Raw genomic sequence first — 16,762 nt, forward strand, 5'->3', positions numbered from 1 at the left:
AAGGCAGTGGCTTGAGCCTGCTGACCAGGAGGGATTCCTGCCCCCTGTGTGCAAAGGGGGGTGTTTCTCCCAGGAGTTCCAAGACCCCCAGAGGAGGCAAGCCACTAACTAGTACATGGCTTGTGCTGCCTCTGACCATTCTCCATCTGGCTGAAGACATCTAAGCAGAGACTGGCCCAATGATAGCTGCCCTGTGGTGGAGCTCAGGCCATCCCTGAGAGCTAAGTTATACTCCTGACTTAAGCTTTAGGACACTGCTGAAGCCTTCCCTCTCAGATGTGGCCTGAGGTCTGAGCTCCCAACGAATACAACATATATGGGTGACTCCCTGCCACCGCAGGATGGCTCACCGCCTGCACATGTTGCCAGGTGAGGGCTACCTTGTGGGTGTGCCTGTGGTAAAGAGGAGGGCCTTGGGTACCATTCTTGGTGTCTGCTTTATTTCTAGAAGCCCCAGTGTACGAGAGCACAGTGTATGGGAACCTGGCCATTACTGCGAGGATGAAGTATGTGTACTTTTAAAGGGTGGCAGTGTCCCTGTGAAATTTCACTACTCAAGAGGCTGGGTCTACTAAGCCCTGAAAATCTACAAGTAAAAGCATGAGACCCTATAACCTGCCTTTGCCCTAGGCCCATACCTGGAGTGCTGAAACCCAGCAACACTATGGCAATTCCATTTAAAAGGCAAAAGCCACTTGGGTGATTTTCTTAGGCTGTTTCTGGCAATCTGAGGCAGGACTCCTGGCGATGCCCAGTCCTTAGGAACACTGCCCGGCCTGTCAGGATCACCCGCTGGTCCCTCTGCTACATCTCCAGACTGCTAGGCAGGGCCGTTTCTTGCCCCCAGCAGGCATTTGTGAGGCCCTCTTCTCTCCTGCCAGGCCATAAGCCCCTCATTGTTATGTCAGAGCTAAGGACTTCCGGGTCCCATTTTTATACAAAAATAAAAACCTACTTTCTACTTTATTTTCTGTAATGGGCACATTTCATTTTTTTTCCAATAAAACTAAAATTGCTGCTGTCTCCATATATCTATCTTTTTAAAGACTTGTGTGTGTGTGTGGTAAGTGTAGGGAGGGGGCATGCATACCTTGGTATACAAGGTGGGGGGCCAGAGGACAACTTTGTGGAGTTTATTATCTCCTTCCACCGGTACATCAGTTCTGAGGATCAAATCAAGTCACTGGGCTGGCATGGTGAGCACCTTTCCCTGCCCAGCCACCCTGCTGACCCACAAATACATTATTATTATTATTATTAATTTGTTTGTTTGTTTGTTTGTTTGTTGAAATAGTGTTTCACTATGTAGCCCTGGCTGACTTCCAACTCACAGAGATTTGTCTGCCTCTGCTTTCCTAGTGCTGGGATTGGAGTCATATACCACTATGCCCAGCCATAAACACTGTTTAAAAAGTCTGTGTCTGTGCCATTAATAGACAAAGAGCCTTTGTAACCAGACTGGCACCAGGCTGTCACTCAAGAGGTTTGCTGATGGGTCGATGGGTCCTCCTGCCTCCAGCATATCGCTGGCCATCCAGAGCTGGTTTGGGTGGTGTCTAAGTCTATTTGCTGCTAGAGCCACAATCCCATCATTGGCAGAAACCTGCTGATTTTAAGACCGGGGAAATAACTCCTCCCCAACACATACACACACGCACGCCTGGGCTCACCTCACCTGTATCAAAAAGTTTGGGGTGTCCATCAGGCGCAGGAGGTGTCCTCTGCTGGCCAGCCTTAGCCAGTGCCCGAAGTCCATGCCCTGTGCCTGGGTCTGTGGCTCCAGCCCCTGTCTCAACAGAGTCGACTGCCCCTGAACCCAGTGGGTCCTAAGGAGACACTGAAGCCTCTGCCAGCATTGGGTGATATCAGCTCGTTGGACATGAGCCTGGGCTGCTAACCGAATCCAGACCTCTAGGACCCTGGAGAAGAAGGAGGTGCCCATTAGAGCCAGGATTCTAGGGCTCTGCAAAAGACAAATGCCCAGGCCTGGGCCCCCACCCATCCCTATTCTGGATAATCCACCAAATGTGCATCAGAAGTGGATAGAACTATCACACATATCGGGGCAAGCATCCTGTTTAAAGGGACAGAGAGGGCAGTCCTAACTAACAGCTATGTTCTGTTCCCCTCCTCTGGGAAGATGCCAATGCGCTGCCCATTTATTGTGTTGAGCACACGCGCACACTTGGCAGGGCTGCAAGGCAAGGCAGTTAATGTCAGAAGCTTTTCCAAGGGTGGGTCACACTAGAAAGTGGCAGAACCGGGACCCACTCCAAAGATCAAGATGTCTCTACCCTCCTGCCCCCAGACACTCAGCAGGCACCACTCAGCCGCCCAATATGCTCCACCCTTACCAAAACCAAGTTCAAAACCTGAGCTGGAAGCATGGTATGAGGTTGCCCTCGGGCCTTGGGCACTCACCTGGTTGTCAGGTGCCGGACAGCATGAGCTTGGTGGCCCTGGCCTAGGTAGGACTCATGCATCCACAGGACCCAGCACAGGGCCACCTGGATTGGGGGTCAGGACTTGTGCTCTCCTTCCTGACCGTTGCTGGGCCACACAGCACTGCCCCAGGGAGACTCACCATACCACAAAAGCCTGCTGGGTCTGGGCCTTCCTCAGCTGCCTGTTAGCGCCACTCTGCTGCAGAAAGCTTCTCCAGCCCAGGACAGAAGCCTGGGCCACACAGTGGTGAGCCTGTGCTGGGGGCGCTGCTCTGCAGGCCTCCTGTGAGCCAGCAAGTGTGGCCTCCATGTCTTTTCTCAGGTCGTCCTGGAAGACTTGATGCTGGTCCTGGGACACTCCTGTGTTCCTCAGGCGCTCACACCAGGTCTGGAAATAGCTGCAAAGGGGGCGGGGTGGGGAGGGTCACAGGTCAGCCCTCAGTTGGGTGTTGTGTTGATTCCAAGTGATACCTGCAGACATGCCTGTGAACTCAGCACTGAAACAGGAGGATCTCTGGGGCTAGCCTAGGCTTGAAAGACCAAGGGCTGGGGATCTAACTCAGTTGGTAAAGTGCTTTCCTAACATGCACAAAGCCTTGGGTTCAATCTCTAGCACCAAATAAACTAGGCATGGTGGCATATGCCCATAAGCCCAGCACCCCTGATATGGAGGCAAGAGGATCAAGATTCAAAGTTATCCTTGGCTACATAGTGGAGGCCAGCCTAGGCTACATGATTTCACCCTCTTCTGGCCACTGTAAGAGGATTGAGGACCTGGACCTCCTCACAGCTGAAGAAAACATCTCTGTCACCTTCACTGGCCTGTGAAGTCACAGGACTGGTCTGGTCAGGAGGTAGACTGTGAGGCTTGTCATCAATCCCAAATGTAATGAGAGGCTGCTGACCACCGCCTCTGGCTGAGGTCAACTCTCTTCAGGTCCCCACCTCACCTAGGTCCCAGGCCTCCAGTCAGAATCCCAGAGCTTTTTATGGCCCTGGGCTCCCTGCCTTTACCAAGTGGTGACGACAGAGCCCTCCCGCCCAGTCTTCAGTCAAGCCCCCAGGTCCGAAGGCATCTCCGTGCCAGTCCAAGCTACCGCCTGCTGCCAGCCCCAAACACGGCCCTCTGCAGAGCCTGGAGGCGGACTTGCCCCACCTCTGATACTGTTCATGGAGAAGCTGCCGTCCTGGTGCCACTCGGGACTCCCCCAGCCTCTCCCCTGCACCCTGCTCAGCCAGCCCTCTGCCCTGTACTATCTGCTAGCTAAAATGCCTTTGGTCACCAGACTTTGCATTCAGGTAGTTGAGGCATTTCTGTTTGTTTTGGAATTGTTTTGTTTTTTATTAGTGCTGGGAACTGAACCCAGAATGTAGTGTCACCCACGCTAAACACACACTCCCCAGTGGATGCCATTCCCAGCCTCAAATTGTCTTTTTGTTGAAGACAATGCTTAGGCATTAGAAGAACTCAAGAGTTTTAAAAATCTAGGGGCTGAGGGGTATAACTCCGTTGGGAAATGCTTTGTCTTGTATGTCTGAAGGCCTGGGTTTGATCCCCAGTATTGTGCAATTCAGGCCTGGTGTCTCAGGACTATAATCCCAGCACTTGAAAGTTTTGATGTATCCAAAAAAAAAAAAAAAAAAAAAAAAAAAGCAGGGCAGTGGTGGCGCACGCCTTTAATTCCAGCACTCGGGAGGCAGAGGAAGGCAGATCTCTGTGAGTTCAAGGCCAGCCTGGTCTACAAAGCAAGTTCCAGGAAAGGTGTAAAGCTACACAGAGAAACCCTGTCTCAAAAAAAAAAAAAAGAAAAAGAAAAAGAAAAAAAAAAAAAAAAAAAAAAAAAAAAAAAAAAAAAAAAAAAAAAAAAAAAGAAAGAAAGAAAGTAAGTTCAATGTAGGAGGATCCAAGAGTTCAAAGTTATCCACAGTCAGCTACACAGCAAATTGGAGATGAGTTTTGGCCACAAGAGACCCTGTCTCCAGAAAAAAACAATAGTAAACTTTAAAATCTAGACTTCCAGGGGCTAGAGAGACATTCAGCAGTGAGAGCGTGGATTACTTTTCCAGAGGCCAGAGTTCCATTCCCAGCACCCACATCAGGTGGCTCACAACTGCCTCAAACGTCAGGGGATTCAATGCCTCTAGTCTCTGAGGGCACCAGCGTGCACATGGCATATATCCACACAAATACACATGTACATACATGATTAAAAATAAAATCTTTTTTAAAAATTTAGATTTCCATTTTCTCTCTAAAAACTCTAAAATTTAACGTTTCGTCCCGATGGACAAGTACTGAGCTGGAGAAGCAGCTGTCCCCAGGGGTCAGGACCTCAGCTTTCTAAGATGATCAAATCCCACCTAACAGTTCATTACCAAAACTGGTGGGCATAGAGGACACTGAAAATGGTCTCCAATGAGCCAGCAAACTGACTCAGTAAGTAAAAGCATTTGCTGCTGAGATTCAATTCCTGAGTTCCGTTCCCAGGATCCATATGGTGAGTGGTGAGAACCAACTCCCTCTGACCTCCACTTGGTTGCCCTTGGCATATGCATGTACATATGAGAAAGGACTTTCTAGTTCAGGCACACACTCTCACTGCCTCTTGGACTGCTCATCCTGCATGAGCAGGTTCTGCAGGGATGCCCTGTGGTAAGACTTATCAGCATCCCCACAAGGGAGCTTAGAAGTGGGTGCCTGGCCTCCACAGAGCTTTCAGAAGTAGTTCCAGCCCTGGGTGACCCCTCACTGCAGCCTCATGGGAGAAAAGGAAACAGAGGGGCCCCTTAAGCCACTGGACTCCCTCTGGCTCTGTTGACACCATGAGATGCTAAAAGTCTGTGGCTTAAAACTGTAAGCAGGGAGCAGGGCTTGCTGGGCGGTGGTGGCGCACCCCTTTAATCCCAGCACTTGGGAAGCAGAGGCAAGCAGATCTCTGTGAGTTCAAGGCCAGCCTGGTCTACAGAGTGAGATCCAGGACAGCCAGGACTACCCAGAGAAACCCTGTCTCGAAAAACAACACCCCCCCCCCCCAAAAAAAAAAAAAAAAAAAAAAAAAAAAACAGAAAAAAAACTATAAGCAGGGGACTGGCATAATGTCTCAGTGGGTAAGTGTAAGGATCCTGCTCTCACTCTTCCAGGTTTAATGCCTTACGTCATCAGTGGGTGACTGCGTCCCCGCCTTAAAAAGCCACGCACGGACCCCCACACCCTCTCTCTGCACCTCTCTTTCTGTTTCCTCTCCGCCAGGCCTGGCTTCTCCTGTCCTATCCCCTCTTCTCTCTAATAAAGCCCATTCTAACTCTGGTAACCATGGCTCGTGATTCTTTGGCCGAACAACCAGCGCCGTTCATTTTTTCAGTAAGGACATTTGCTGCCGACAACCTGAGTTAAATCTCCTGGACTCAGACACACGATGTAGAACATCGACTCTTGTAAGTTGTCGTCTGATGTCCACACAAGAGCTGTGGCACACACACACACAACCAATTAACTAATTCAATAATTAAAACAAAGCTGTACGTAGGGGCTGGGAGTGTGGCTCAGTGGTAGACTGGAGCGCTTGCCCAGCACGCCAAGACCTTGGATTCCATCCCCAGAATTGAAGTTAATTAGTTACACAAAATGTTCAAGTGTTGGGGCTATTTGCTGCCCAGCAAGGAGGCTCCCTGCAGATGTGACTTGGCTGGGGCCAAACTGAATACAAAGAGAAAGGTCCTCCTTTCTGCTGAGCCAGGATCCTGGGAAGCTAGCCAGGACTCAGCCCCTCCTTCCCCAGACAAGCTCCCCTCCAGGCTGCTGGCTCAGCACTCTTCTGCCTAACTAGCATCACGGCCCCGAAAGCACCAGGACTCCGTCCTCCTCGACCTCAGAGCTCAGGCCAGCAACTCCTGGAGGCCAGGCAAAGCGGAGGTGACAGGGGTGAGGAGAAGGGGTGCTGATGTTCTAGCCTGGAGTTTGTCCCAAGTCACCCCATGAAGCATGTGCACTATTACGCTTGTTTCACAGATAACGGAGCAGAGAGTGCTTAAGTGGCTTAAGATCCACACAGAAGAAGACAGAAAAACAAAGACCTGGTCACAGGCCTCCCTCTACCACCCAGTCCTTGATGTGATCCAAGCTCTGGGCTCTGAGAGGGCTGTGGAACTCAGAGTGTCACCAAGGGACCCTGGCCTTCTCTTCTCATGTCCCACCCATTCCTTGCCTCACTCTGCTAGCAGGAGACCCAGAGGCTGAGGGCCACTCACACCAGTCCCGGGCCCTGCTCCTGGACTCTCTTCTGCACTGCCCATCACTGTACCAGCGGCTGCCACCACACACCCATCCCAGCCCTGCAGCTCTGATCCCAGGCCCAGTGAGCATCTAGCTCTCTCCAGGGCCCTCGAGCCGCAGTCAGTGGCTCCAGCTGAGGAGGACACTGGGAAGGAAGGGGAATGTCCAATCTAAGCACAGTTGCTGGGTTAGCCTTGCTCTCTGCTTCTCTTCCATCCTCCTCTCAGCAACAGGTATAGCCCAGGCAGGTCTTTTCCCAGTTCCAATCAAGGAGAGGATGGGTTGCTGGGGATTAGAGGGGTCCAGGGCGTTCCAAAGGACACAATGACAGATGATGGGACTAGAAAAGGATCCTTAACCTCCAATGCCAAGTCCAGTGCTCAGCCATCGGAGTCAATACTATAACTGTCCTCATTTTACAGATAGGGAAGCAGAGGCACAGAGAAGTCAAGTAACTTGTCCCAGATCACACAGCCAGAGGCACAAAGCAAGTCCCTTCTCAAGCCCTGCCCTGTGAGAACATCTGGAGAGAAATACACTACAGAGTATCTTGCCCCAACTCCCACCCTCACAGCTGGAAAGGGCAGGAGGACATGAGAAGTTGAATGGCCCTGATTCTGGGGGCCATGCTGACTGGGATGTGAGCTGACTGAGATGCAGACTCCACGGCTGCTGCTGGGAAGGCCCAGGATGGGCGGGAGGAGCAGTCGGGAAACAATGGCTTCACTGTACAGTGGACAACAAGGCTCTCCCTTCCTGGGGAGGGGTTCCTACCGCCTCTGGAGGGTCCGCCAGTACAACCTCACTGCGCCCTGAGTCTGCTGGATCCGCACCTGCCAGGGAAGAGGCACAGCCTGTCCTGCCACCTGGCTGCCCACAGGATGCCCATCAGGAAGGTCTCCAGGAGGGTGGGGGCCCTGGGAAGCTGGGGCTAAGGGGTGAGTCCTGGGTCCCCCCCTATCTCTACCCCACTCCAGCCCCTCACCTTTTCCAGTGACCCTCCTGATCTTCTGCAGTCCAGCCAGGTCTCCCCTCCTGGCCTGTCGCCCCAGGGCTCCAGGGCTAACATGGTCTCCATGCTGCTCGAGGGAGGGTCCGGACCCCAGACCCTCAAGCGCCACAGCCTCAGGATGTACTGCAGAGCCCTCTTCTGCAGGCCCTGAAAAAAGGAGCTAGGGGAGGAGGGCAGGTGAGTCTCTGGGACTCCCACCACCCACGACTCGGGCAGGCCTGCTGTGAGAGGGCCCAGCTGGAAGGCCTTGACCAGCTGAAACCAATGGATCACTCAGCGCTTTAAGAAATGACGTCATAGCTCAGCGGGGGACCGCTTGCTAAGTGTGCATGAGTCTGAGAACCTGATGCCGGGTACCACCAAAGACAAACAAGTCACTCCAGTGACAGCCCAGCCCACTGCCCTCTAGTGGGCAACTCAGTTAAAACAAAACAAAAAGAAAAAGAAAAACCACTTTTCCTAAAAAACAGAGCAAAGCAAAATGAAACAAAAACAGAAACAATCAAACACAAGCCAGGAATACCAGTTCACGATTATAAACCCCAACGTGAATCAGGAAGCTGAGGCAGGAGGATTGCCAGTATTTTTTAGTCATCCAGAACTATGTGCCACCATGCTTGCTACAACAGAATTCTCTTTCCTTTCTTTCTTTCTTTTTTTTGTGGGGGGGCGGACAGGGTTTCTCTGTGTAGCCCTGACTGCCCTGGATCTTGCTCTGTAGACCAGGCTGGCCTCGAACTCACAGAGATCCACCTGCCTCTGCCTCCCAAGTGCTGGGATTAAAAGAGCGTGCCTGCCACCACCGTCCTGTTAAAACAGAATTCTTAGCTCTGTGACCGCTGGCTCATTCTCCCTGACAGTCTAGTCTAGAAGCTGGCTCCTGATGACCCCAGCCTCCCGCCCCACAGCGTCAGCAGCCTGGGCTCAGAATGCTTGCAAAGGCAGCTGGGAAAAAGTGTCCCCAGCAGCTTTCTGCTTGGTCACTGTCTCCGTGTTCCACTGCCACTTCCCAGGGCCTGATACCTGCTGGGAGACACAATGTATCACATCGGGCCTCCTGCCAAGGCGGTGGGAAGGCTGGGGATGTTGACTAGGTCCTGAAGGGTCATGTATCCACATCGTGCCCAGGGCTGACCGGGTGTCATCAGCTTCTGGACACCTACGCGGCTTGCTGGTGCTGGTAGAGTCGCGTCCTCCAGAGCAGCAGGGCCCGCTGCAGAGCCAGCTTTTGGCAGGCTTCCCACAGGGAGCACCGATCTGGCTCCCTGGGTAGTTCCTGGGCCTGGACCACTGTCTCCAGGCAATGAGTGGTGGCAGTTCCTGGGACTAAGACGTTGAGGGCCTTATTCCCTGGGAAGAAGGCAGGAAGTGGTTAAGCTGCTGTTCACAAACAAGCAGCTGCAGCCTCAGGCCTCCTAGGCCTCCCCAGCATGAGCACTGCCCTCCTGTGTCCTCCACATGCTCCTCCCGCAAGGCTGCCTCAAGTTCCCATCTTCCCCAGCGCGGGAAGGGACTACATGTCCCCTCCAGCAGACTAGGGAGTTCCCGGAGCAGAGGACCACACGCTTTCAACACTAAGCCAGAATAGTCCCATGCCCAGAACAGCTTAGCTGGAGACAAGGACGCAGCCCAGCCAAGGCCTACTCCCTCTGGAGACCCCTCCCAGACCTCTAGCACTGGCAAGCCTCGCCCCCGCAAAGGCCCACCTCAGTCCTTTCCCATTGTAATATTCATGAGTTTCACTGGGCCCCGGAGCTTAATTAACTGGGGCTCTGGTTGGAGGGAACACACACACACACACACACACACACACACACACCCGTGTCTGTCACTGGCTCACCCGCCTTCCGCCGGTAGAGGGCCAACTGAGTCACTTTTGCCACATCTGAGGCCTGGAGCTGCCTCAACTCCACCCACCGTCCCAGGCACGTCCTCAGGACCCGCACCCGTTGGTGGGCCGCGTGTCTCCTGCACTGGGCCCCTCTCTGCACGAACCGTTGCCAGGCCCTAAAGCACCTAGAGAACGAAGGGAAATTGCCTTTGGCAGCACCGGCAGCCACCCGCCTCCTGCCACGCACATACTTCAGTGGCCCCGGCCTTCGCCTTTCCGAGCCTCTGTTCCTCATCTGTCTGCTCAGGCCACGGATGTCATCCCCGAGTACCTGGAGGCCCCAGCATCCTTCCACCTGGCCTCCCACATCCACCCCTGCCTCACTCATTCTGGTGGTTCCAACTCAGTGACCAGAGTGATGTTTCCCTCATTGTGAGTCCAATTAGCTTAAGGGCCTGCTTGGCCTCCTGGGGGTCCCCTTTGCCCCTAGAATAAAATCTCAACTCCTTCCCAAGCTACATGGGACCTGACCTAGAACGCCTTTTCCACCAGTCTCAAAACATTGCGGGGGTGGGGTGTGTGTGGGGGGGGCTTAGCTGCTCATTATTGCTGGGTTTTCGGTTTATTTGTTTGTTTTGTTTCATTTTTCAAGACAGGGTTTCTCAGTGTAGCTCTGGCTGTCCTGGAACTTGCTCTGTAGACCAGGCTGGCCTCAAACTCAGAGATCCGCCTGTCTCTGCCTCCTGAGAGCTGGGACTAAAGTTGTTCACCACCACCACTGCCCAGAGCTGGCTTTCTCTTTAATGTCTTTGGTCTCTCTGCATTGCCTAACATGACCTTGATTTCCTGGACTCAAGCAATCCTCCTGCCTCAGCCTCCTGAATAGCTGGGACTATGAGTTTTCACTGCTCCACTGGCTCTTTAGGCTGTCACTAAGGCCCTTGCATACTCCGTTCCCTTTGTGTGGTACCCTGGTCCTCGAATCCCCCCACCATTAACGATTCATCCTCCATGTCACTCACCATGTCTAGGTCCCTAGGTCACTTCCAGTGTCAAAAGCTCTTGTGTGCACGTGTGTGTGTGTGTGTGTGTGTGTGTGTGTGTGTGTGTGTGTGTAACATGTGTGCGCGCGCTCGTGCATGCTTGCGGGGGGGGGGGGGGCTGTGGGGGGTGGATCAACATGGGCGTATAGAATCAAAAAAAGGCCCACAGATTAAAAAGGTGTTATGGGACCTAGAGAGATGGCTCAGTGGTTAAGAGCACTGGCTGTTTTTGCAGAGCCAGGGTTCAGTTCCCAGCACCCACATCTGTCAGCTCACAAACCACCTGTAACTCCAGATCCAGGGGACCCACTGCCTTCTTCTGGACCCTGGGAACCTTGCATGCATGTGTGTACATACAATCATGCAAGCACACACACACACACATAAATAAAAATAAGTATAAAATATAAATAAAAACAAACATTATATTGGCTGGTTACTCAACAGCTTACCACATGGGTACATAGGCCCTAACTGTGCCTCTTCTATAATTATCAATGGTGTCATGACTGGCATGTTTTTGTCCAAATCTCTGTCCTCATCCTGGTTCTCTGTGAAAGAAGCTGGTAGGCAGGGGCAGGGCGGGGTGGGGGGTGGGGGGGTGGGGGGTGGGGGAGTAGGCCACCAGCTGCCTAGGCCACGTTGCCCAGTCTTGGTGTCCAAGCTCACCTGCATTTCCAGGCAAGGTCAGTGGCTACTTTTCTTCCTAAGGAAGGGCTTCCCCTAGAAGCAAGGAATGGTGATGCAGCCTGGGTGAAGGGTGGCTCCTGTTTCTGCTGCAAGAGCTGCGTCAAAAGACAAGGGGCAGAAGGATGCCAGCTGAGGCCTGGAATGAGACTCCCGTCTGCCACCAAAGCTCCGGTCCTAACCTAACGCTACCCCATTTCCTCAGGAATGATGGAATGTAGCAGGAATTCCAAGAGACAAAACTCTCCTTTGGAAGTAAACCTTCTACCCTCACTCAGCACCCAAGGAGGAAGAACACCCACACATCCTCTCAGGCCAAGCTAGCAAATCACTAATATAAAACAGCAGACAAGGAGCTGGAGAGATCAGTCATGAGCTGCAACCTGGGCCCAGCAGATGCCCTCTCAGTAGATGCAGCTTCCTCTCAGACATACCGGAGCCATGGCATTGCCCCCAAGCCCCAACCTAGAGAATACAGACCTTTTGGAAGCTCCAAGCCAGCAGGGTATCCGCATGTTGATCGCATGCTGCCTCCAATCGGGCCTCCTGGAGCTGTAGGACCCAGCGCAGGACTCTGAGGCTCTTTCGAACCAGCTGCCTGTGGCTCAGAGCTATGGCCTTAGCTGCTGCCTGGCGCCTCTGTGACAAGTGCCTCCAGGCTCTGAAACTTCTGGACAGCAGCTTCTGGCTGGGGACAGAGCGGGACTGATGAGGGGATAGACACAACTCTCAGCTCCCTAGGATCCCATGCGACTTTTCTATTAATTGTGAAGGTGATTCCCCCTTCCAAAGCAGAGATCTCTTTGCTGATCCCTGGACTTAAAGTCACACACACACACACACACACACACACACACACACACACACACACCCCGGACTCCCCAAGCAAGAAGGTCCAGGAGAGAGGAGAATTTCCCCACTACACTGATGTCTACAATTCCCAGTGATCCAAACCCAGGGGTGTAGAACTTGTCCCTGGTTTCTCATGAGGGACAGCGTGAAGACAGTTCTGAAATCCCGCTGAGGCTCTGCCAGGAGATGTCTATCTCTATCAAGTCCCTATGGCACAGGCAGACGGGTCAGGAGCTGTCCTGGAGCGGTCCCCCACCCTACCCCCGCTCCCTTACAGCAGGGCCTCACCAAGCTGCCTGGGGATCTGAGCTCCCAGTGCTTTGAGCCTTGTTCTGCAGAAACAAAAGCCATGGCAGTTCTCAGGCTAAAGAGCAGGAGTGACAACTCCAGCCAAGCCCTTCTTCTGGGAGTGCCCCCACCCCTGCATCCCGGGGCCTTTACCTGCGGAGTATTCTGAGCTGGGGCTCCATTTGATGGGCAGGAGGCCATCTTCTTCCCATCCCTGCCTGCCTTTTCCGGTGGGGCCTTCTCTCTTCCTTCCTGCCCAGGCAGGACACTGAAGAAGGTTGGAGATTCAGGTCTGGCCTCTCTGCTACCTGCCTCTCGTGTGACCCTGAAGTGCCCTCTGTTCCTCTGGTTATATGGAAGGCCTGGGGAGCCTCTCTCTCTTGCCCCAAGGTGCTGGGTAGAAAGGACCTCCTGGTCTGGGTCAGAGAAATCCCCAGCCAACGTCCCCAGAGTGGGAATGGCCTCGTGTGACAGGGGTTTGTACAGAGGGGACTCTGAGAGTCTAGCTTGGACCCCAAGAGTCTCCAGGAGGCTTACACTTTCCCTGGGGTGGCTGGGCCAAGGTTGGGCAGGGGTTGACTGGCTACCACCAGTGTGGGGCCCCCTCTGTGTGGGGCCTGGGTACTCCTGGGATGTCTGGCTCCTTGAACAGGTTGCCTCAGGCTCTAGGTGATGGATGGAGTCCAGCAGCCTGTGGTCAGTGCTGCATGCAGAATGGAAATGGGCCCAAGACTGGCTGTGGGCAGAGACAGATAGGTCCTCCAAGGTGAGGGGCTGCCCCACAAGCCTGGGTGCCCAGCTCCCTGGACCATAGCAGGGACTGTGGTCAGGCCATGTGCACCCATCAAGAGGTTTCAAGCCCCCAGGGAGTCTCAAGTCCAAGCAGGGGGTGTCTGTGACCTGGTGTGTCTGCCTCTGGTGGGAGGATGGGTCAGTTGGTGACAGGCAGCTCTTCTGCAGATGGGGGCTAGCGGTCCTTTGGAAGCACAGGTTACTCTGCTGTGCAAAGGACTCTCGGGTCCTCCCCTGGGACCTTCCTGCTGGAAGCTGCAGGTTACTCTGCTGCCAGAGCCCTGTGTCACCTGGTTGGCCAGTTGTGTCCTTCAGGGCAAGGGCCAGGCAGGGACGAGGGCTGGCCAGATTACTTTGGACTTGGTAGGGTTTCTGGCATAGCACTGAGCCTTGGGAGTATGTGGTGGCCTGGCATATGGGCCTCCTCCGGCCTCCTCCACTCCCCAGGCTGATGTCCAGGTTCTTCCAAGGGCTCTTCAGTTCTAGAAGAAAGGGAGACAGCCGCATCCTGGGAGCCAGGTGATGGCTCTCGGGTAAGACAAATGGGTATCCAGGCCTCAGAGCTGGGGTATGGCAGGGTTCCAGGTGGGAGGGAGTCAGGACTTCAGCTCCACGACCCTGAGGGAGCCAATGTGCAGGCCAGGCCCCAGGGCCTCGGAGCCATGTGGTGACATGATTTGACATGAGGCCTGGCTACACAGAGCACGGAAGAAGAGGGGCAGAGGGGAGCCTGATGGGGGCTGTCTGTAGCAGGGCCCAGGGTGTATAGAGGGCTTTGGCAACAGGGGTAACCGACTGAGAGGGGGTAAAGAGAGAAGAGGAAAGAGTAAAAGGTGACCAGCTCACAGTCTGCCCAGGGGTCACTCAGAACACTCCCACCCCTTACTGGTACCCCTGGCTCCCCTCCAGTAACCCCAACTGATCCAGGCATAAAATCAGAATTTGGCTGGGCGGTGGTGGCGCACGCCTTTAATCCCAGCACTCACTCGGGAGGCAGAGGCAGGCGGATCTCTGTGAGTGCGAGGCCAGTCTGGTCTACAGAGTGAGTTCTAGGACAGCCAGGGCTACACAGAGAAACCCTGTCTCGAAACAAAACAAAATAAAAAGCAAAAGGGGAAAAGGGGGGGGGGGTTAGAATTTGAATTCGTTCTTGGGCTGTCTGTGCCCTCGGCTGGACCAGCTCTGTAGGCTTCTTATAGCCTGAGATCCCTCACTCTCAAAGCCTCACCCTCCAGTGACTCTGGCCCACAGACCTGCAATCCTAAGGTCCTACCCCACAGGGACCCCTTAGGGGTGGGTGCCCTCCCAAGATCCTTCCCTTTGGGACCCTTCCATCCCTAGGTCCCACCTTTCCATCCTTCTCAAGAACCCTCCCTTGAGATGATGCTATATCATCTGAGCCAATCTTGGGAAGGAAATCTCCAGAGCTAGGAAGGTCCTAGGCAGGTAATTGGGGAGGACGCTATGCCACTGACTTACCAGGCTCAGTGAGCTTCTTACCTGGCCCCAGGACAGTCACAGTCTTTGGGGGTACATTCTCCTTGTATCTGGTGGCAGGTCTTGGCTCCATGGGCTGTGGGACAGAGGTGGGGTGGGGCAGAGCACTAGCCTGGCATATATGAGGCCCTGGGTTAGATTCTCAGCATAGGAACAGGGAAAGGAGCAGTTGGGCTCTGTGGAGAAAGAAGATACCCTGGCCACAGGGTGCTGTTCCCTATAATACCCTTGGGCCATATCCTCAGCTATTCCGGACATGGTCCCTCTCTGCATAGGCCCCTTGTGGTCTCTGCTTACTGCCCCACATAGCTTCTCCCCTTCCTGTTGTAATATTTTCTTTTTTGATTTTTTTTTCTTTTTGAGGCAGGATCTATGTAACTCACTACGTAGACCAGGCTGGCCTCAAACTCACAGAAGTCCACCTGTGTCTGCCTTCCAAGTGCTGGGATTAAAGGTGTGCGCCACCACACCCATCTAAGGATGTCAGATCCCCAGGAACTGGAGTTACAGAAGGTCATGAGTCATCATGTGGGTGCTGGGAAGCAAACCTGGATCCTCTGGAAGAGCAACACGTGCTCTTCTGTTTTGAGAGTTTCTCACATAGATCAGGCTGGCCCCAAACTTGCTCTGTATAGCCAAGGCTGATACTGACCCCCCTTTCCCAAGTGCTGGGATTACAGGCTGTGCCACTGTGCCTAGTCTGTGCAGAGCTGGAACTCAAACCCGGGTTTTTCTGCATGCTAGGCTAGCACACTACAGTCACACCACCAGCCTTTTTCTTTTTCTTTTTTTCTTCCTCCCTCCTTCCTGTATTTAAGTCCTGCCTCAAACATCATAGCAAGCCCTTCTGTTATCCACGGCAGTACCTTACTCTCTGTGCCCTGCGTGTGTTCCTCCTGGTATGTACCATCACTATGTGTATTGAAGAGATGATGGTCTCGCCTACACACACACACACACATGCAACATACAGCCTGGCACACGTGTTAAGTGACTGAACCACGCTAAACACCAGCTCAGCCATGAGCAGGCATTCTGCTGTTTACTCTGCACCGCAGTCAGTCCTAAGATTGTTTCCCAGTCAGTTCTAAAAAACAAGGCTATTGAAGTTTAGAAAGGCCACCGGCCGGTTGCACAGTCCTACAGCTGGGCAGCTCTGCTGAGGCTAGCTTGCCACTCCCGTTTTTAAGTCCTGCCCTCTAGCCCCCACGCCCACACAAGGACACTCAGATCCTCCCTTTTCTCACCATAGGAGCGGGTTACCAGTTTCCTGCCCTTCTGGACCTGCCCTCAGTCTTCCTTGGGACCTTTCTTTTAACCAATCGGGTTTGCCCCGGGAGGGGCTCTCCGCAGAGGACCGCTAACGACCACGTTAAGTGTGAGGTAGAAGAATTTCAAAGATAAGAACGTGCTCGCCTAGCCCCGCCCAGTCTCCAGCGTGCCGTGCGCATTCCCAAGCAAAAGTTGCAGATGCCTGCACATGCGTAGGTCCGAAAGAGCTGCACGTGCTCTGTGCTGAGGTTCAGGCCCAGGACCTTCATCTCAGTTACAAGGCATAAGGCTATGAGAAGCCTTTTTTTTTTTTTTCCTTTCACATTGTCTGTGGTCTTCAGGCCACCGGTCCCCCCAGAAATGGCTGGAAACCAACCCCCATTCTCTCCTCAGCGTGCTTTGATATTGGTCCGATATCGATATTGCTTCCTTTCAAACACCGCGCATTTTCCACATTGCAATGTTCTGCCTTTGCCTGGGCTGCTCCACAGTGCACTCTGCAATGTGTACTTTTGGATGCAAGTCACAAGGCTTGTGCTGTTGGGTGGACTTAGACAAATTTCCAAACTTTCTACAACAACCCCCACACCCCATTTTTAAAAGTGGTGCTGGGGATTGAACCCACGATCTGTGCATGCTAGGCAAGCTCTCTAGCCTTCCTCCTGCCCTTTTCTTCTAAGACTGTGTCAAGCCAGGTGTGTGGTAGTACTCAGGAGGCAGAGGCCGGCAGATCTGTGTGAGTTCCAGGCCAGCCTGGTCTACAGGGCAGGG

General features: G+C 53.4%; 1 protein-coding gene across 1 annotated transcript; it reads right to left on the reverse strand.

Moving 5' to 3' along the window:
- Positions 1-1,429: 1,429 nt before the first annotated feature.
- C2H1orf167 (chromosome 2 C1orf167 homolog) lies at positions 1,430-16,098 on the reverse strand. Its single transcript, XM_037203355.1, has 13 exons — positions 15,967-16,098; positions 14,723-14,795; positions 12,584-13,704; positions 12,431-12,474; positions 11,771-11,978; positions 11,273-11,388; positions 9,570-9,745; positions 8,893-9,079; positions 7,703-7,889; positions 7,492-7,550; positions 2,585-2,842; positions 1,676-1,919; positions 1,430-1,540 (listed from the first exon to the last, which is right to left on the reverse strand). The coding sequence occupies exons 1-13, from the start codon at positions 15,967-15,969 to the stop codon at positions 1,430-1,432; spliced, it is 2,787 nt and encodes a 928-aa protein (XP_037059250.1). The 5' UTR covers positions 15,970-16,098.
- Positions 16,099-16,762: the final 664 nt, after the last annotated feature.

Source organism: Peromyscus leucopus, chromosome 2 (assembly GCF_004664715.2).
Source record: "Peromyscus leucopus breed LL Stock chromosome 2, UCI_PerLeu_2.1, whole genome shotgun sequence".
NCBI lineage: Eukaryota > Metazoa > Chordata > Mammalia > Rodentia > Cricetidae > Peromyscus > Peromyscus leucopus.